Source organism: Electrona antarctica (genome assembly GCF_951216825.1).
Source record: "Electrona antarctica genome assembly, chromosome: 8".
Lineage (NCBI taxonomy): Eukaryota > Metazoa > Chordata > Actinopteri > Myctophiformes > Myctophidae > Electrona > Electrona antarctica.
The window spans coordinates 33996226-34018725 of record NC_136789.1 but is presented as its reverse complement, the minus strand read 5'-3'; the positions used below and the strand labels follow the sequence as shown (position 1 = coordinate 34018725).

At 46.4% G+C, this 22500-nt stretch overlaps 1 protein-coding gene across 1 annotated transcript in view; it reads left to right on the top strand.

The window, feature by feature from the left end:
* LOC306928580 (arf-GAP with coiled-coil, ANK repeat and PH domain-containing protein 3-like) overlaps positions 1–22500 on the top strand; it is a gene marked incomplete at its 3' end in the record, with an annotated part of 187883 nt that overhangs the window by 73934 nt on the left and 91449 nt on the right. Inside the window, exon 2 of the mRNA XM_079508809.1 lies at positions 5334–5391. Coding sequence (XP_079364935.1) covers positions 5334–5391 — 58 coding nt within the window. The remainder of the gene's footprint in view (positions 1–5333; positions 5392–22500) is intronic.

Sequence of the window (22500 nt, the reverse complement as noted above, 5' to 3'; positions counted from 1 at the left end):
ACTCTGAAAGAATATATATTCAATGATTTGTGCCACATTTTCACAATTTAAAAAAAATAGCAGACCTACAAGTTCATAGCGTGGCACTCGGTGCCGCGCTATGAACTTGTAGATCTGCTATTTAAAAAAAAAACCAAACCACTCCAACAACCAGCTTTGTCTGTATCTATGTTTGTGTCTATGTATGTGTGTACCAAAAACGAAGGGTTCCCGCCACAAAATGGGTTAAACTAGAGCGGTGCCCGGCTGTAGAGCACCGAGTCGGTAACGATGGAAGTTGGAGATCCATGCCCCCCCCCCCCCCCCCCCCCCCGGCTATGCAATACCCGTTGTACCCGTGTCACAGTACCCGTTCCACCCATCTGTCTGTGTCCATTTTATGGCCATATATGGAGATTTCTATATCTGTCTCTCTGTGTCCCTTTATTCCTATATATGGAGTTCTGTGTCAGGCACGTCCAAATATGGAGTGTTGTGATGTCAGAAGAACAGGCCAGCTCCATATACAGTATGGACCCTGGGCAGGGGCCCTGTCCAGAGCCCCGGGCGGAGGTCTTCAGTGGCGTTTCTGGGCAACCGTGGGTCCGACCGACTCGACACTGCACTCCCTGCGGGGGGGGGGGGGGGGGGGGGGGGGGGTGGAACGCGTGTGTCGAATTTGAAGTCGGTGGGGCGAACGGTTCTCGAGTTACGTGGATTACAGACGTACTGAACGGTGGACGTTTTTCTTTTCAGTTTGTGTGTTTGTTTTGTTTTCTGAGGTGAAAGGGGGGGAATCTGGGTGGTAAAGGTTTCGCCTGGAATCTATTTGGCAGCACAATGATGACATCATCCTCGTGATCATCATCATCTCCCCGCGGGTTACAGCTGATATTATGCGTTCCAGCCAGTGTTGCCATGTCTGCTTTTTATATAAGCAACTTTGGGCTTGTTGTTCTTTAGTTTAAAGTCTCTTGTATATATATTGGTATAGTTGTGGGTTGCGCTTTTTTGGGGGCTTGTTACTAAAGTGTAGTCGCTTATTTGGGCGTGTTTCCTTGTGTTGTTTAAACCAGTGGCACTTAACCCATTTTGGGCGGGAACCCCTTTTGGTGTTAGCATTATGTTATGCTTTAGCTATTGAAAAATAGCAGACCTACAAGCTCATAGCGCGCCACCGAGTGGCGCGCTACAAGCTTGTAGGTCTGCTATTTTTGAAAAATTGTGAAAATGTGGCACAAATCTTTGAATATATATTCAGATATGGGTCGGTGGCCAATTACATATATTTGTGGGGGTCCTTAACATGAAATATTGAGCACCACTGATACAGAAACATGAGGTTTTTCAGAAAACTGTCAGGATTTTGAAGACATTTTTTAAATTTCGACATCAGGCCTAAATGGGTTAAACATTTTCACGTCAACAAGGACCCCCAGATTAATGTGGATTTGTCCACCACGTACCCCCCACATCCGAAAGTATCCTGTGACCCCTGTGACCCCTGTACCACATTAGTGTCGTTCCAAAAAGTATTCAAAATGGTTCCCATTTTTTTCAATATTGTTTTGAAAACAGCAGATCTGAATGTGACATATGTTCTGAGCTTGTAGATCGGCTATTTTCAAATAGTAGTTGCTTATTTTGGGCTTGTTTGCTTATTTATCAGTGGCCTTGTGGTTAGAGTGTCCGCCCTGAGACTGGGAGGTCGGGGGTTCGATCCTCGGCCGGGTCATACCAAAGACTGTAAAAATGGGACCCAATCTCTCCCTGCTTGGCACTCAGCATCAAGGCTTGGATTGGGGGGTCAGTCCCTGCGACATACTAGCGTCATGTCCACTTGTACATGTATCATACAAGTACACCAGCTATACCTCATGCTGCAGAAACAGAAGATAGGCTCCTGCCCCTATGGGCCTCATGGCTCAACAAGGCTTACTTGCTTATTTCTCTCGAAAAATCTGTCAACACACAGGGTGTGACGTTGGAGCTTCCAGCTGATACTGTGGAGGCAGCGCTCTGCTGACAGAATGTGTTGTTTGTTTGGAGAGGTATTCCGTGTTGTGAAACGTCTCCTCCAGTGCATGCGCGCGCCCGGGTCGCTTCCCTTTCCGATATACTGGCTTTGATTAGCTTTATTGTTGCCAAGCACTTGAGTTGGCAGTCGGTACAAAGCCAGCCTAGTGAGAGAGAGGACATGATTCATGAAGTCAGCAGTGGGATTAACCCACGTTCCACCTGAGGACGATTCTACAGATGTCTTCTAAATCCTGACAGTTTTCTGAAAAACCCATGTTTCTGTGTCAGTGGTTCTCAAACATATTCAAGTCAAGGACCCAAATATATTGGGTCCTTTGGCCGCCGACCCCCATCTGAAAATGTTGTTCCAGGGACCTCCCAGTAGCAAAGATTTGAGTTAAAAACTCGCTCTGTAACTATATATATTCAAAGATTTCAGGCACATTTTCACGATTTTTCAAAAATAGATCTACAAGATCTACAAGCTCATAGCGCAGCACCGAGCTTGTAGATCTGCTATTTTTCAATAACTAAAGAATAACATAATAATGCTTAAAACACCAAAAGGGGTTCCCGCCCAGAATGGCTTAAGGTTCAGAAAACACCAGAGGCTGATGACAAACACAACAATACACAGTTCTTATGAAGGTCTATTCATACTCCCGTTTTAGACGACCACCGAAAACAACATCACACCACGGAGACTCACCACCCAAACACATCGCTCTCTGTTCTTACTAACCACTGTTTTGGTGGCCACCTTATCACTTATAACTGGAGTATGAATAGGCCCTTAGACGCCATATTATAAACACGTGTATGGGGATTCAGAACAGGAGAAAATAACGGTGACCCAGGTAAAGTCGTCAAAGTGGTACGATTTGTCACACACGTTACCGCAGTGATTTGTTCTCCGCATTTGACCCATCTCTTGGAACGGTGAGCCGCAGCCAAGGAGCGGTGAGCTGCAGCCGTGCCGCGCTCGGGAATCATTTGATCAGTTGATTAGGTAGGATGCGTAAATATGTCAGACTTCGGCACTCTATGTGGAGAGACTTTACGTTTACAAGTTTTGTGTCCTCTCTCAATGGAGATAGAGACACAATAATTGACCTATAGCTAAGCCCCTCCCCAAACTGCTGTCGTCCAATCACAGCTAAACATAACCATTTCTATATACTTTTACTTAAGTAAAAGTATATAGAAGGTATATAGCCTCTGATCTCATGAATACTCCGAGGTGAAGATCGTTGCGTCTGCTCTGCCTCATCCATTGATTTATTTTTACAACAAGGTCACAACTACTAATCTTCTCAATGTATGCTTCCCGTCCATGTGGTCATCTAGTTTAATGACCCTCTGTATGAGGTGGTGGATGGATCTATATATATATATATATCCTGATCGATCGCACATGCTTCACTTGATTGCGAGTACGTGATCTGGTAGCCGTATTTAAACACAGAGGTATAATTGGTTATTGCGATTTATGCAGTTTCTATTCTTATAGGTTTGAATTCATTATCTCTATGTTGAGTTGAATTGAACGTTGCTTCAAACCCATTCTGGGACGGGAACCTCTTTTGGTGTTTTAAGCATTATGTTATACTTTAGCTATTGAAAAATAGCAGATCTACAAGCTCATAGCGCGCCACCGCTACGAGCTTGTAGGTCTGCTATTTTTGAAAAATCGTGAAAATGTGGCACGAATCTTTCAATATATATTCTTTCAGAGCGAACGTTTTTTTTTTGTTTTTTTCCACGTCTTTTCTCTTCCCACATCATGCTTCCTTCCTTCCTTCCTTCCTTCCTTCCTTCCTTCCTTCCTTCCTTCCTTCCTCCCTTCCTTGTATCCTCTGTACTACAAGGGGCATCTCTCCTTTCCCCTAAATGTTTCGAGTGCACAAAACAAACCCTCGTCCAGTTCAACTCCAACCAAACCCTCGTCCAGTTCAACTCCAACCAAACCCTCGTCCAGTTCAACTCCAACCAAACCCTCGTCTAGTTCAACTCCAACCAAACCCTCGTCTTCAACTCCAACCAAACCCTCGTCCAGTTCAACTCCAACCAAACCCTCGTCCAGTTCAACTCCAACCAAACCCTCGTCCAGTTCAACTCCAACCAAACCCTCGTCCAGTTCAACTCCAAACTAACCCTCGTCCAGTTCAACTCCAACCAAACCCTCGTCCAGTTCAACTCCAACCAAACCCTCGTCCAGTTCAACTCCAACCAAACCCTCGTCCAGTTCAACTCCAACCAAACCCTCGTCCAGTTCAACTCCAACCAAACCCTCGTCCAGTTCAACTCCAACCAAACCCTCGTCCAGTTCAACTCCAAACTAACCCTCGTCCAGTTCAACTCCAAACTAACCCTCGTCCAGTTCAACTCCAACCAAACCCTCGTCCAGTTCAACTCCAACCAAACCCTTGTCTAGTTCAACTCCAACCAAACCCTCGTCCAGTTCAACTCCAACCAAACCCTCGTCCAGTTCAACTCCAACCAAACCCTCGTCCAGTTCAACTCCAGAATTGGGGTGCGACATTTTTGAGTGGTGCAACCACTCCCTTACGGAGCTATGTGTGTGGCTGGCTGCCTGGGTGCCTGGGTCTGAGCACGGAAATAGCATGGTTGTTTTTCACCACCTGTGCGCAACCTAACACACACGCACATATTAACTGTATATATGATGATTTTGGGTGTGCCAGTACAGTACAGTAACAGTGGGGCGGCAGTGGCTCAGGGGTAGAGTGGCTGGATGGCTCCCCCAGAGATAGTGTCGAAGTAGCCTGGAACTCATATGCTTTTTATGGCATAGGCAGCTCCCGGCAGGATCCACCGGCAGAAACTATGCGCAGCTGCTAGACATGAGACTAATTAATTAGAGCGACAGAGAGAGAGAGGAGTGTGTGTGTGTATATGTGTGCGTGTGTGTGTCAATTTAACAAAGGTGCAGACGATCAGAAATCAGCAGAGAGTGAGTGATGTTTGTGCTACTCTATGCCGAATTGAAGTGGACTCGGACCCAGACCTTTTTTTTCTCCCTGGAAATAAAAACGTCTGGGTTTCCGAGGCTAGTGTCGAAGTGTCCTTGAGCAAGACACTGAACCCAAAATGTCTCCTGATGTGCTGGTTGGTGCCTTGCATGGTTTCCACCGCCTTCGGTGTATGAATGTGTGTGTGAATGGGTGAATTGATGCACAATCTATGTAAAGCGCCTTGGATAAAGGCGCTATATAAATCAATCTATGTAAAGCGCCTTGGATAAAGACGCTATATAAATCATAATCTTAATGTGTCATAACTAACAGTGTGTCTTCTTGTGTTTCCATCTTCAGGGCCGGCATTGATGAAGTGGAGACGGATGTGGTGGAGATTGAAGCGAAGCTTGATAAGGTGAGTGAGTGAGCGTTTGTGTGTGCGTTTGTGCGTGCGTGCGTGCGTGCGTGCGTGCGCAGTGCGTGCGTGCGTGCGTGCGCAGTGCGTGCGTGCGTGCGTAGTGCGTGCGCGCAGTGCAAATATGTGGCTAATTGACCTTCAAGTTAATGGGATACTTCACCCCCATCAATTCCCTGTCAGTTACTCAGCCAGCCTGTGACGTGAAGACTTGGATTCATGGATCATCTCTTTCTCTCTGTTTGTGTTGTATTGCATTGTGGTGAATACAAAATAATAATAATAGAAATAAAAACAAAACACTGAAGGAAGTGAATAAAATAGGGGGTCATACAGTAGGTTAAAAACACCAAAACGATGTAAACAATGGGTGTATAAACATTCGTTTTATCAGTACTTCCAAAACACCACATTTTTTTGTTCAAACGTTACGATTTAAAACATGGATTATAATCATGAAAGAAGAGGGTGATCCGAGCACTATAAAAAGGTAAAAAAGGAGGAGGGGGCTGATATTATAAAAAATCACACCCGTGTGAACTGAGTGGTGTAAGGTCTTATATAGACTGATCAGCTGTGGTCTGACGTAATGTGTGACGTAATGAAATCAGCATCAACCAATCAGCATCAACCATGCTCATTTGGTACGAACAGACAGACAGACGGACAGACAGACAGACACGTAAACTAACAAAGCCAGTTGTAGGAGTGGTCTACACCACTCAAAAACAGGGTACTTTATTAAATTAATAAGCCAACATGTTTTGACTCCTTCTTAGGAGTCTTCATCAGGGCATGTATGATGCATTATAATCATGTGAGAGTTGCGAAGGAGTTTATGGACAGATTTCGGACTCCTTTTTCCCATGTACACCTGAGGACCATTCTACAAATGACTTCTGAATCCTGACAGTTTTCTGAAACACCCACGTCAGTGGTTCTAACCCTAACCCATAGCAGTGGTTCTAACCCTAACCCATAGCAGTGGTTCTAACCCTAACCCATGGCAGTGGTTCTAACCCTAACCCATGGCAGTGGTTCTAACCCTAACCCATAGCAGTGGTTCTAACCCTAACCCATAGCAGTGGTTCTAACCCTAACCCATAGCAGTGGTTCTAACCCTAACCCATAGCAGTGGTTATAACCCTAACCCATGGCAGTGGTTCTAACCCTAACCCACGTCAGTGGTTCTAACCCTAACCCATAGCAGTGGTTCTAACCCTAACCCATGGCAGTGGTTCTAACCCTAACCCATGGCAGTGGTTCTAACCCTAACCCATAGCAGTGGTTCTAACCCTAACCCATAGCAGTGGTTCTAACCCTAACCCATGGCAGTGGTTCTAACCCTAACCCATAGCAGTGGTTCTAACCCTAACCCACGTCAGTGGTTCTAACCCTAACCCATGGCAGTGGTTCTAACCCTAACCCATGGCAGTGGTTCTAACCCTAACCCACGTCAGTGGTTCTAACCCTAACCCATAGCAGTGGTTCTAACCCTAACCCATGGCAGTGGTTCTAACCCTAACCCATGGCAGTGGTTCTAACCCTAACCCATAGCAGTGGTTCTAACCCTAACCCATAGCAGTGGTTCTAACCCTAACCCATGGCAGTGGTTCTAACCCTAACCCATAGCAGTGGTTCTAACCCTAAACACCCATGGCAGTGGTTCTAACCCTAACCCATAGCAGTGGTTCTAACCCTAACCCACGTCAGTGGTTCTAACCCTAACCCATGCCAGTGGTTCTAACCCTAACCCATGGCAGTGGTTCTAACCCTAACCCATGGCAGTGGTTCTAACCCTAACCCATAGCAGTGGTTCTAACCCTAACCCATAGCAGTGGTTCTAACCCTAACCCATGGCAGTGGTTCTAACCCTAACCCATAGCAGTGGTTCTAACCCTAACCCATAGCAGTGGTTCTAACCCTAACCCATAGCAGTGGTTCTAACCCTAACCCATGGCAGTGGTTCTAACCCTAACCCATGGCAGTGGTTCTAACCCTAACCCACGTCAGTGGTTCTAACCCTAACCCATGCCAGTGGTTCTAACCCTAACCCATGGCAGTGGTTCTAACCCTAACCCACGTCAGTGGTTCTAACCCTAACCCATAGCAGTGGTTCTAACCCTAACCCATGGCAGTGGTTCTAACCCTAACCCATGGCAGTGGTTCTAACCCTAACCCACGTCAGTGGTTCTAACCCTAACCCATGCCAGTGGTTCTAACCCTAACCCACGTCAGTGGTTCTAACCCTAACCCATAGCAGTGGTTCTAACCCTAACCCATGCCAGTGGTTCTAACCCTAACCCATAGCAGTGGTTCTAACCCTAACCCATAGCAGTGGTTCTAACCCTAACCCATGCCAGTGGTTCTAACCCTAACCCATGGCAGTGGTTCTAACCCTAACCCATAGCAGTGGTTCTAACCCTAACCCATGGCAGTGGTTGTGGTTGTGTACCAGTGGAACCACATGGCAGTGGTTCTCAAACATTGTCATGTCAAGGACCCCCAAAAATATATGTAATTGACCCCCATCTGAAAATATGTGGTTCTCGGGTGGACCCACCCCAGAAGCAAAGATTTGAGAGAAAAACGTTCGCTCTGAAAGAATCGGTGCCTCGCTATATGAGCTTGTTGATCTGCTATTTTTCACGACCATCTTCACGTTCCCATGTCTCTGTTATAGCGAGCCATTTATTTTACTGTTTTCATGAATTAAACACAAAATAGCTTGTACAGTACGTAGAGGCTATAGGAATCTGATTACTGCCGGGGGGGGGGGGGGGGGGGGCTCTTATATAAAATATGCACGGTGTACGGCTTGGCGGCTCTGTAAAGTATGCACGGTGTACGGCTTGGCGGCTCTGTAATATGCACGGCGTACGGCTTGGCGGCTCTGTAATGTGCACGGCGTACGGCTTGGCGGCTCTGTAATGTGCACGGCGTACGGCTTGGCGGCTCTGTAATGTGCACGGCGTACGGCTTGGCGGCTCTGTAATATGCACGGTGTACGGCTTGGCGGCTCTGTAATATGCACGGCGTACGGCTTGGCGGCTCTGTAATATGCACGGTGTACGGCTTGGCGGCTCTGTAAAGCACTTTGGATAAAAGCTCTACCACCTTAATGTTATGTCGGGTTTCCACCGGGCCGCCCCGCGGCGTCAACACACTCCTGAATAAAACAGGCACGTCATGTTCCACTTCCTCTGAGAGAGAAAGGCAAAGATTTAGATCAGATTAAGAGAGCTCTCTCTCTCTTTGGGTCTCTCTCTCTGTCTCATATCAGCTAAAGGTCAAAGCTTCCCCGAGGTGGTTTCAAGCTAAGCAGTGCTTAGTGCTGAGGATGCTGGCATGGCGTACAGTAGGCTATACTAGCCTGAAGGTGTGTCCCGTTGTCACGTATTATTCCACACGTATAAACAACACTAACAGTGACAGGAGATTCATCCTGATGAATATATAGTGAGACACAGACTCACATTTACATGATCTCTCTCTACAAAAGGCAAGCGTTTGGTGAAGAGTTCAGGAAAATAATGGGAAAGAAGCTGTTTCTGGATCTGGTGGTTGAAGTCTTGAGGCATCTGTAGCCCTTTGGCCTCTGTGAATAGGAAGGGGTGGAACAGTCTGGTGTTGGGGTGGGAGGGGTGGAACAGTCTGGTGTTGGGGTGGGAGGGGTGGAACAGTCTGGTGTTGGGGTGGGAGGGGTGGAACAGTCTGGTGTTGGGGTGAGAGGGGTGGAACAGTCTGGTGTTGGGGTGGGAGGGGTGGAACAGTCTGGTGTTGGGGTGGGAGGCATCCTTGATGATACTATTAGAGGCCAGTCCAGGGCCTTGGACTGGCCTTAAACAGATAAAACATGTCTACGAGACAGAAAACTATGTACTGTATAATCTGTCAATCTGATCCTTATGTGCCCAAATTAGAGCTGGCATACTTGGTCTGCATATTGAGACAGGTAGATATGTAGGCACGGTGGAGGAGGATAGATGATGTAGTCTGTGTGATCTAAAGGAAATCGAAAATGAAGTGCATTTTGTTTTTTATTGTCCATTCTCTATTAGGGAGAGACTTTTTAATAAGATAGACCCAAACCATGAATTTGTATGTTTGGAGGACTTCGAGAAACTGAAGCGCCTGTTTCAAAAGTACACCTTTTCATTTGCCTCATTCCTTGAAAAGGCCTGGTCAATGAGGAGGAGGGCCATTTACATGTAAAATGGCATTGTTTTGTTTATTTTCATTTTGTTTTCTTTTTTGTTCAAATAATGTACAAATATGTATGAACAGGAAGGACTGTAGTGTCAGTTGTATTCAATGTACTTTGTTAAATGATGTCATATAATCCCATATAATATGGGATGGGCCAAAGTGGCATGACACGGAAATAAATATTTCATTCATTCATTAATTCATTCATTATTTCATTCATTCATTATTTCATTCATTCATTCATTCGATAGTGAAATAAGTGAAGTGAGTTGTTGCCAGTAACCCAAGCCCAAAAAGCCCCCCCCCCCCCCCCCCCCCCCCCTGACACAAAACATTTTCAGATGGGGTTTAAGGGACAAATACAATACACACATTTTGGGATCCATGACCTGGTAAATGGTGCATTTTAGGCATGTAACGATATATCGTATATCGATATATATCGATATTAATCCCGACAATATGAATTGATTCAAATCGATTCATTGAAATAAATAAATACAAAATTTAGGGGGACTAGTGTGTGATGTGAAATGTGAGCTTTAGTCATATTCCATCATATTCAAGTGCTTTTGGAGAGAAATGATAGTCACTTTCAGTAGTAGAGCACTGTAGAGGGGAGCTGTGTGTGTCTGTGACTGTAGAGGGGAGCTGTGTGTGTCTGTGACTGTAGAGAGGAGCTGTGTGTGTCTGTGACTGTAGAGGGGAGCTGTGTGTGGCTGTGACTGTAGAGGGGAGCTGTGTGTGTCTGTGACTGTAGAGGGGAGCTGTGTGTGTCTGTGACTGTAGAGAGGAGCTGTGTGTGGCTGTGACTGTAGAGGGGAGCTGTGTGTGTCTGTGACTGTAGAGGGGAGCTGTGTGTGTCTGTGACTGTAGAGAGGAGCTGTGTGTGTCTGTGACTGTAGAGGGGAGCTGTGTGTGGCTGTGACTGTAGAGGGGAGCTGTGTGTGTCTGTGACTGTAGAGGGGAGCTGTGTGTGTCTGTGACTGTAGAGGGGAGCTGTGTGTGGCTGTGACTGTAGAGGGGAGCTGTGTGTGTCTGTGACTGTAGAGGGGAGCTGTGTGTGTCTGTGACTGTAGAGGGGAGCTGTGTGTGGCTGTGACTGTAGAGGGGAGCTGTGTGTGTCTGTGACTGTAGAGGGGAGCTGTGTGTGTCTGTGACTGTAGAGGGGAGCTGTGTGTGTCTGTGACTGTAGAGGGGAGCTGTGTGTGTCTGTGACTGTAGAGGGGAGCTGTGTGTGTCTGTGACTGTAGAGGGGAGCTGTGTGTGGCTGTGACTGTAGAGGGGAGCTGTGTGTGTCTGTGACTGTAGAGGGGAGCTGTGTGTGGCTGTGACTGTAGAGGGGAGCTGTGTGTGTCTGTGACTGTAGAGGGGAGCTGTGTGTGTCTGTGACTGTAGAGGGGAGCTGTGTGTGTCTGTGACTGTAGAGGGGAGCTGTGTGTGGCTGTGACTGTAGAGGGGAGCTGTGTGTGTCTGTGACTGTAGAGGGGAGCTGTGTGTGTCTGTGACTGTAGAGGGGAGCTGTGTGTGTCTGTGACTGTAGAGGGGAGCTGTGTGTGTCTGTGACTGTGCCCAGGTGATGATGGTCGTTGATGCTCATCAAGGACGGCAATTATGTTTCTGCACTGTCAAAAGTAATGCTACTTCTTTTGCAATGTAGTTGAATAAAACATCAGGGGGGAAGATAAATTATATAAAATTAAAAAAACTGTAATTCTTTTAATATCGTGAAAAATCGTATCGTGAACCTCATATCGTGATACGAATCGTATCGTGAGTTGAGTGAATCGTTACATGCCTAGTGCATTTATATAGCGCCTTTATCCAAGGCGCTTTACATAGACTGTGCATTACATTCACCCATTCACACACACATTCATACACCGATGGCGGCGGAAACCATGCAAGGCACCAGCCAGCACATCAGGAGCAATTGAATTAGGGGTTCAGTGTCTTGCTCAAGGACACTTCGACACTAACTCTGGAGGAGCCCGGGATCGAACTGGCAACCTTGCGGTTGCTATCCAGCCACTCTACCCCTGAGCCACCGCCGCCGTTATTAATAGGGGGTTTTGTCAGAGCAGCAGCTAAATTGGCTTATAGGAATAGAACAAAAATGAAACAATTCAAAGTATAAAGTACAGTACAGTACAGTTACATTTTCCTCCTGTGTTAATAGCTGAATAGGATGAGGCAGGTCTACACTCCTTTCAACATCAGTTATTAATATGGTGGTATACTTGGAGAGACAGATATGTTCTGTGGTGGTACTTAAAGATGGAGTGCCACGATTTTTTTCCACCCTAAAACATGATCATCAGGTATTATTATAATATAAGGAGGAAGAAGTTGTTCCAAAAAGTGTACAGTATTTGTTGTTAAAATGTTGTTTTTATCCACCTGAACTGAAGCCGCACCCACAGCTGTAGTTGTATGATAAAGGGGGGGGGGGGGGGGGGGGTGGGGGAGGGGCTGATAGTGTGGTGTCACTATATTAGTGTTTATTTCATTGGCCCGTTTGTCTGTCAAGGCTTCAGCCTCCAGGAAGAAACCCAAAATCAAAGTTAATACACCATTGCACATAAAAACGACTCCAGGGTGTCTAATGAAGTACTGTCACCTCATAGACACATGAAAAACTGGAATAATACAAAAATTGTAGCACTCCATCTTTAAATGATATGAAAAAGGTTGAAACCCCCTGAACTGATAGACTGTCTAGAGTATAGCTGAAGGTTGAAACCCCCTGAACTGATAGACTGTCTAGAGTATAGCTGAAGGTTGAAACCCCCTGAACTAATAGACTGTCTAGAGTATAGCTGAAGGTTGAAACCCCCTGAACTAATAGACTGTCTAGAGTATAACTGAAGGTTGAAACCCCCTGAACTAATAGACTGTCTAGAGTATAGCTGAAGGTTGAAACCCCCTGAACTAATAGACTGTCTAGAGTATAACTGAAGGTTGAAACCCCCTGAACTAATAGACTGTCTAGAGTATAGCTGAAGGTTGAAACCCCCTGAACTGATAGACTGTCTAGAGTATAGCTGAAGGTTGAAACCCCCTGAACTAATAGACTGTCTAGAGTATAACTGAAGGTTGAAACCCCCTGAACTAATAGACTGTCTAGAGTATAGCTGAAGGTTGAAACCCCCTGAACTAATAGACTGTCTAGAGTATAACTGAAGGTTGAAACCCCCTGAACTAATAGACTGTCTAGAGTATAGCGGAAGGTTGAAACCCCCTGAACTAATAGACTGTCTAGAGTATAACTGAAGGTTGAAACCCCCTGAACTAATAGACTGTCTAGAGTATAGCTGAAGGTTGAAACCCCCTGAACTAATAGACTGTCTAGAGTATAACTGAAGGTTGAAACCCCCTGAACTAATAGACTGTCTAGAGTATAACTGAAGGTTGAAACCCCCTGAACTAATAGACTGTCTAGAGTATAGCTGAAGGTTGAAACCCCCTGAACTAATAGACTGTCTAGAGTATAACTGAAGGTTGAAACCCCCTGAACTAATAGACTGTCTAGAGTATAACTGAAGGTTGAAACCCCCTGAACTAATAGACTGTCTAGAGTATAACTGAAGGTTGAAACCCCCTGAACTAATAGACTGTCTAGAGTATAACTGAAGGTTGAAACCCCCTGAACTAATAGACTGTCTAGAGTATAGCTGAAGGTTGAAACCCCCTGAACTAATAGACTGTCTAGAGTATAGCTGAAGGTTGAAACCCCCTGAACTGATAGACTGTCTAGAGTATAGCTGAAGGTTGAAACCCCCTGAACTGATAGACGGTCTAGAGCAGGGGTTCTCAACCCGTGGGTCGCGACCCCTCGGGGGGTCGCCAAATTATTTTAGGGGGTCCCCAAATTATTTTCCCAAAAAAAAAAAAAAAAGATAATTTTTTTAAATTTGTTTTTCACGATTTTTCAAAAATAGCAGACCTACAAGCTCGTAGCGCGCCACTCGGTGGCGCGCTATGAGCTTGTAGATCTGCTATTTTTCAATAGCTAAATTATAACAATGCTTAAAACACCAAAAGGGGTTCCCGCCCAAAATGGTTTAAGGTTATTGTAGCAGTCAATTTATATTGGGGGTCGGGAGGGGGCGGGGCGGGGGTCCCGAGACGTTGCCAAAGCATTTTCGGGGGTCCCCGGCCAAAAACGTTGAGAACCCCTGGTCTAGAGTATAGCTGAAGGTTGAAACCCCCTGAACTAATAGACTGTCTAGAGTATAGCTGAAGAACGTATACAGGATGAGGTGTTTTATCATGTCAGCAGCCCTGGTGTCAGACACATGAATCACCCTGTATGTTTATGCCTGCTCTTCCTTTTTTATTTAATCTGCTAAAGAATTGCCTATTGTCTGTTTTTTTTCTTCTCCCCCCCCCCTTTCCCTTTGATGTCCCTTCATGTTATTCCTCTCATCTCCTCGCGCGCTTGTTGTGAGCTATATATATATATATATATATATATATATATATATCTGCTGTCGGGAGGAAACCTCATAACTCCAACATGTTCATTTTTCAGGAAATGAAAAATATACATTTTTCAGGAAATTAAGAAAACCTTATATTTTTACAACAAAGCAATGCTGCCTCATCAAAGTTGGTGTTGTGACTTTATATATTGCCAATGACTTCCATGAGAGGGAGAGAGGTGGTGGAGTTAGTTGCTTTAGCAGACATTTTGAGGGTCCAAAGGAGTTAAGAGGTTTTGTCCAAAGCACTTTTTACTACTTTCCATTGGTTTAATATTTTCTAAACAACACACAGACGTAAAGGGTGTTCAATCGCACTGATTTATGACAAAAAATACTTCAAAAATGGAGTTATGAGGTTTCCTCCCGACAGCAACGATGTTATGCGTCTCGTCTCATGTCGTCCCACAGGGGGATATCATTATGGTGCCTTGCCTTCATGCTGCTGACGCTAATACATGAAACAGAGCTCATCCTCCTCGCATGCATGCAGTCAATTAGAGGTCACGCTGGCTGTTTCACATTCTCTCACACACACACACACACACACACTTCACACACACACTCACACACACACACACACACACACACACACACACACACACACACTGTCGAGCCGCCAGAACGCTCAGAACGCAGCATGTGGCGGTGCGGCGCGGCGCGGCGCCCCTTACATTATAATCAATCGTTCCGTGATAAACAATCCGCACTCAGACGAACGTGACATTTTATGTTCACGCGGCAATTAATCTCAGAGAGAGTTAGCAATGGGGGTCACGTACTGTATGCCTCCCCCCCCCCCCCCCCTCCCCCTCCCCTACTGTTGCTGCTGCAGTTCAGCAGATGACACCGTGACATGCCGACCATATGCCCCCCCCCCCCCCCCCACCCCTTTGGCCCCATCTGACCTCACACCCACCCACCCACCCACCCACACCGCCCCACCTGCCCTCCTTTGAACTGGGATGCCTCATGGCCTTGAAAGCTTGACCCTGTTGAGGGGTCGGCGGGTGTGAGAGGGAGGGAGGGAGGGTCTCCATTAGGGTGATTGGATGAGTTCAACCAGGTCCTTTTTCATAGGTGCCCTGGCGTCTGATGATGAGGATCTGGGCTGTTTCTGCCGCACTGTGTGATCAGTTGAAGTAGTTAACCCATTTTGGCCTGATGTTGAAATTTAAAAAATGTCTTCAAAATCCTGACAGTTTTCTGAAAACCCTTATGTTTCTGTATCAGTGGTTCTCAATATTTCATGTCAAGAACCCCAAAAATTATATGTAATATGCCTCCGCTCCCCATCTGAAAATATGTTGTTCCAGGGACCCCACAGAAGCAAAGATATGAGTTAAAATGTTCACTCTGTAACTCTGTAATGATATATATTCAAAGATTTGAGGCACATTTTCACAATTTCAAAAATAGCAGATCTACAAGCTCATAGCGCGGCACTCGGTGCCGCGCTATGAGCTTGTAGATCTGCTTATCGAGCCGGGTTCTTATCGAGCCCACTATCGAGCATTTTTATATTATTTTGTGGAAAGACGGGAGATGAAAATACATTATGAACAGAACCAGTATCTTTTACTAACGAGGGCCTTCAAATACAGTACTTCTCTAACAGACGGAAGGCAATTGACCTTTTTACCTTTTGTCAAATAATATTGAAGAAACTGTTAACTGGTTAATGTGTGTACCGTCACTCTAAAAGCATAATAGAGTGTAGGTATCAATACACTTTTAGACCGACATGTTTGTGCCAGCGTTACATCCTTCTCCGTTCTCTACACTGGCTCCCCGTAGCGGCCCGCATCCAGTTCAAAACCCTGGTGTTAGCCTATAGGGCAGTGAAAGGAACAGCTCCTTCCTACCTCCGGGCTATGGTCGATGCCTACACCCCTGCCCGACCACTTCGGTCTGCCACCTCGGGGCGACTGATTGCCTCGTCACTCAAGGGTCCTTCTGGCCGATCCACACGGTCACGACTCTTTTCTGTTCTGGCCCCACAGTGGTGGAATGAACTCCCCACTGATGTTAGGACAGCAGAGTCACTGCCCATATTTCGCCGCAGGTTGAAAACCCACCTCTTCAGGAAACACTACCCTTCCTCTCTGCCTGACCTACTTGTTGTTAACTAGTTGTACGAACGCTTGTTTTCTATTGTTGTATTGTTTATTGGATCTTGTTTAGTCGATACACTTAATTGTTTTAGCTCATGCTCATTTGATTTAGCTATTTTGTCTCATCCGGCTAAGGAAATAGGTAGCTGATATATTGCACTTTTACCTTAGCGCTAGGTATACTCTTGGTTGCTTGTTTTTGCAGAAAATGCACTAAAGACTTCTGGTGATTAGTAGTTTTTGTTCCCTACCTATGTTGAATACACTTATTGTAAGTCGCTTTGGATAAAAGCGTCTGCTAAATGACTGTAATGTAATGTTACGTGGGCGATTAGATTCATTTTGTGATCACCTCATGTCTTGATTGTTTAAACTTCACATCATGGGCAGCTATGCTCGGTAACAGTCTTGATGAGCCCAACACGTATTGATAACGGGTACTCAATAAGCTTGTTCTGGTGTGTTCGGGTTTCGAGCTCCATGTCTAGTTCTGAGGTTGATGACGGCGGAGTTTAGTTTTTGGTCAGTGGTGGAAAACACATACATGTAGTGGAGTATAAAGAAGTACAATATTTGGATCCGAGATGTAGTGGAGTAGAAGTAAAAGTATTGGAAATGGCAAAATACTCAAGTAAAGAACTAATACATATTAGCATCCTTGGTGGTGAGGTGACATGTTAGCATCCTGGTGGTGAGGTGACATGTTAGCATCCTGGTGGTGAGGTGACATGTTAGCATCCTGGTGGTGAGGTGACATGTTAGCATCCTGGTGGTGAGGTGACATGTTAGCATCCTGGTGGTGAGGTGACATGTTAGCATCCTGGTGGTGAGGTGACATGTTAGCATTCTGGTGGTGAGGTGACATGTTAGCATCCTGGTGGTGAGGTGACATGTTAGCATCCTGGTGGTGAGGTGACATGTTAGCATCCTGGTGGTGAGGTGACATGTTAGCATCCTGGTGGTGAGGTGACATGTTAGCATCCTGGTGGTGAGGTGACATGTTAGCATCCTGGTGGTGAGGTGACATGTTAGCATCCTGGTGGTGAGGTGACATGTTAGCATCCTGGTGGTGAGGTGACATGTTAGCATTCTGGTGGTGAGGTGACATGTTAGCATCCTGGTGGTGAGGTGACATGTTAGCATCCTGGTGGTGAGGTGACATGTTAGCATCCTGGTGGTGAGGTGACATGTTAGCATCCTTGGTGAAGCCGCGGTATGAGGTGACATGTTAGCATCCTTGGTATAGCGGTGGTGAGGTGACATGTTAGCATCCTTGGTGAAGCCGCGGTATGAGGTGACATGTTAGCATCCTTGGTATAGCGGTGGTGAGGTGACATGTTAGCATCCTTGGTGAAGCCGCGGTATAAGGTGACATGTTAGCATCCTTGGTATAGCGGTGGTGAGGTGACATGTTAGCATTCTTGGTGAAGCCGCGGTATGAGGTGACATGTTAGCATCCTTGGTGAAGCCGCGGTATGAGGTGACATGTTAGCATCCTTGGTTAAGCCGCGGTATGAGGTGACATGTTAGCATCCTTGGTGAAGCCGCGGTATGAGGTGACATGTTAGCATCCTGGTGGTGAGGTGACATGTTAGCATCCTTGGTATAGCGGTGGTGAGGTGACATGTTAGCATCGTTGGTGAAGCCGCGGTATGAGGTGACATGTTAGCATCCTTGGTGGTAGGGCGGTAGGGGCGGTGGTGGCTCAGGGGTAGAGTGCCTGGATGGGAACCGCAAGGTTGCCAGTTCGAACCCGGGCTCCCCCAGAGTTACTGTCGAAGTGTCCTTGAGCAAGACACTGAACCCCTAATTGCTCCCGATGTGCTAGTTGGTGCCTTGCATGGTTTCCGCTGCCATCGGTGTATGAATGTGTGTGTGAATGGGTGAATGTAATGCACAATCTATGTAAAGCGCCTTGGATAAAGGCGCTATATAAATGCACCATTTACCATTTACCATTTTTTGGTGAAGCCGCGGTATGAGGTGACATGTTAGCATCCTTGGTGAAGCCGCGGTATGAGGTGACATGTTAGCATCCTTGGTGAAGCCGCGGTATGAGGTGACATGTTAGCATCCTTGGTGAAGCCGCGGTATGAGGTGACATGTTAGCATCCTTGGTGAAGCCGCGGTATGAGGTGACATGTTAGCATCCTTGGTGAAGCCGCGGTATGAGGTGACATGTTAGCATCCTTGGTGAAGCCGCGGTATGAGGTGACATGTTAGCATCCTTGATGAAGCCGCGGTATGAGGTGACATGTTAGCATCCTTGATGAAGCCGCGGTATGAGGTGACATGTTAGCATCCTTGGTGAAGCCGCGGTATGAGGTGACATGTTAGCATCCTTGGTGAAGCCGCGGTATGAGGTGACATGTTAGCATCCTTGGTGAAGCCGCGGTATGAGGTGACATGTTAGCATCCTTGGTGAAGCCGCGGTATGAGGTGACATGTTAGCATCCTTGGTGAAGCCACGGTGAGGTGACATGTTAGCATCCTTGGTGAAGCCGCAGTATGAGGTGACATGTTAGCATCCTTGGTGAAGCCGCGGTATGAGGTGACATGTTAGCATCCTTGGTAAAGCCGCGGTATGAGGTGACATGTTAGCATCCTTGATGAAGCCGCGGTGAGGTGACATGTTAGCATCCTTGATGAAGCCGCGGTATGAGGTGACATGTTAGCATCCTTGGTGAAGCCGCGGTATGAGGTGACATGTTAGCATCCTTGGGAACTGCTGCACACCAAGGGGATAATTGCAGGCTTTTACGGCTCTCCGCGCTGCCTCTGGCTCTCTAGTCAGTGTTGCCATGTCCGCTTGTTGTAAGCGACTTTGGGCTTCTTTTTTATGAAAGGTTGCTTGTATTGGCAGTTGCTCATTTTGGCTTGTTTTGAATCAATGGCTCTCAAACATTTTTCATTTTTCAAGAACGCCAAATTAATGTGTACAGTATTTGTCAACGTGACCCTGGACATATTTTCTGCCAGGGACCCCTGCAGGGATACAAGATTTGTGTTGTTTCAAAAATATTCCTTCCACATTTGTACGTTTTTTTTTTCGAGATTTGTTTTAGAAAAATAGCAGATCTAGCCCATGTAAGATGATGGACAGAAGTTAGACTGGTTATTTAATAATGAAGTATTTAGGACAGCCCAGTTTGTTTCTAGAGCCTGCAGTAGAAGACAATCCCAGCTCTTCAAGTAGGTCCATGTGTCTCCTGTTACAGGCCTAATGGTGGATTTTATTTTATGGTATTTTATTTTATGTTGTAATATATTATGTTATCTGCCTTGTAAGGATCTGGGGTGTATCAGTTAGTTTAGTATTCACTTGATCATTGTTTGCAAACCGTCATGTCGGTTTATTGTCATTGTTTATGTGTAAAAAGTGTGTAAGTCCATATATGGGCGGGGCTTCTTCGGAAGCATGACTTAAATAAAGAATCAATCTGTTCACTGTGACATACTTTACTTTATTTGTTTATTTAGACAGGACAATGCATTAAGCCATTCTGGGCGGGAACCCCTTTTGGTGTTAGCATTATGTTATGCTTTAGCTATTGAAAAATAGCAGATCTACAAGCTCATAGCGCGCCACCGAGTGGCGCGCTACGAGCTTGATCTCCGGATTTAGCACAGTTGCTAATTTCCATCCGCAGTCCTCACAAAGAAACACACACATGCAGCCTACAGGTATAGTCGCTTCCGTTGGGCTCGTCTCCATTGCTTATTTCTCTCACAAAACCTTAAATCTCTGCATGGCGACTGCGCCTCTAATCCGCGGTCCCACAGAGCTGCGTCAGGGGAGTGGTGAGAGTGTCTCTTATTACCAGTAGAGTGGGAAAGTATAGCGGTTGGTTGGCAGCGCCCATGGTGCCAATTAAAAGCACATGTGTGCCATCCCCGGAGAACTGTCATCACCTGGCATGGCACGTTTGTACGGCTCTTACTTTTTCTTACATTTAATACCGTTTATCCCATTCTGAACCCTTTTGGTGTTTTAAGCATTATGTTATACTTTAACGTAGTAAATCTATAAGCTCGTATAGCGTGGCACTCGGTGCGAGGGGTCCCTGGAACACTCGGTGCGAGGGGTCCCTGGAACACTCGGTGCGAGGGGTCCCTGGAACAACATCTTTTGAGATTGGGGTCCGGGGGCGGGGCCAACATATTACATATAATTCTGGGGGTCCTTGACATGAAAATGTTTGAGAACCACTGACATAGAAACATAGGGTTTTTCAGAAAACTGTCAGGATTTATATAGAATCGTCCTCAGGTCTATCCTCACTATAGGACAGCAAAGTGACGCGTCGTGAGCTTGCAGATCATCTGTTTTCAAATAGACTCGGTTGCTTATTATTTCTCATGCAAAAATCTGCCACCGCTGACCTCAACGTGAACTGCATTTCATATACTATATAAAGCACGGGCGGGCGGGCGGGCGGGCGGGCAGGCAGGCAGCACCCTGCTGCTCTCCATGTCTGGTCTCTAGTAACGGCGGCTCCCTCCCCGGCTACGAGAGCTCAGCACACTCATGCATAATATTATCGTCAGGACCGGCTGGTGTATGAAACGTGGCCCTCCCTATCTGATGGAACAATAACGATGAGAAATTATTATTCAAATTCAAACTGATTATGAACTAGGGACCACCACCCTGACTATAGAATCAACCTGGGGACCACCCTGACTATAGAATCAACCTAAGGACCACCACCCTGACTATAGAATCAACCTGGGGACCAACCTGACTATAGAATCAACCTGGGGACCACCACCCTGACTATAGAATCAACCTGGGGACCACCACCCTGACTATAGAATCAACCTGGGGACCACCCTGACTATAGAATCAACCTAAGGACCACCACCCTGACTATAGAATCAACCTGGGGACCACCACCCTGACTATAGAATCAACCTGGGGACCACCACCCTGACTATAGAATCAACCTGGGGACCACCACCCTGACTATAGAATCAACCTGGGGACCACCACCCTGACTATAGAATCAACCTGGGGACCACCACCCTGGCTATAGAATCAACCTGGGGACCACCACCCTGGCTATAGAATCAACCTGGGGACCACCACCCTGACTATAGAATCAACCTGGGGACCACCACCCTGACTATAGAATCAACCTGGGGACCACCACCCTGACTATAGAATCAACCTGGGGACCACCCTGACTATAGAATCAACCTGGGGACCACCACCCTGACTATAGAATCAACCTGGGGACCACCCTGACTATAGAATCAACCTGGGGACCACCACCCTGACTATAGAATCAACCTGGGGACCACCACCCTGACTATAGAATCAACCTGGGGACCACCACCCTGACTATAGAATCAACCTGGGGACCACCCTGGCTATAGAATCAACCTGGGGACCACCACCCTGACTATAGAATCAACCTGGGGACAACCACCCTGACTATAGAATCAACCTGGGGACCACCACCCTGACTATAGAATCAACCTGGGGACAACCACCCTGACTATAGAATCAACCTGGGGACCACCACCCTGACTATAGAATCAACCTGGGGACCACCACCCTGGCTATAGAATCAACCTGGGGACCACCACCCTGACTATAGAATCAACCTGGGGACCACCCTGACTATAGAATCAACCTGGGGACCACCACCCTGACTATAGAATCAACCTGGGGACCACCACCCTGACTATAGAATCAACCTGGGGACCACCACCCTGACTATAGAATCAACCTGGGGACCACCACCCTGGCTATAGAATCAACCTGGGGACCACCACCCTGACTATAGAATCAACCTGGGGACCACCACCCTGACTATAGAATCAACCTGGGGACCACCACCCTGGCTATAGAATCAACCTGGGGACCACCACCCTGGCTATAGAATCAACCTGGGGACCACCACCCTGACTATGGAATCAACCTGTTTCTGTTCATTGCAACTTACTGTATGTATGAGCGAGCATGGGATTGATTCTCACATCTCCTAATGGTGACTCAACCAGGCAACCGGGTACAGTTTCCCTTGAGATTCTAACTAAATAACCTTTTCTGTGGAAGTTCTTCCCAGAAAATCATGACAACATTGACGAGTCAATCATACTGTACGTCACCAGGTCATTTACTGCATTGTTTTGTAATTAGACGTCGATAAAATAAAACGACACAAATCTTCCCTTGCCTCCATATACTAAATGCATGGTCAGGGACCACATGCAATACCTTCATGGACCACCAGTGGTCCACGGACCTAGCCTGGCTAATAAGCCAGACTAATATCACACAACACTGTCGCGGT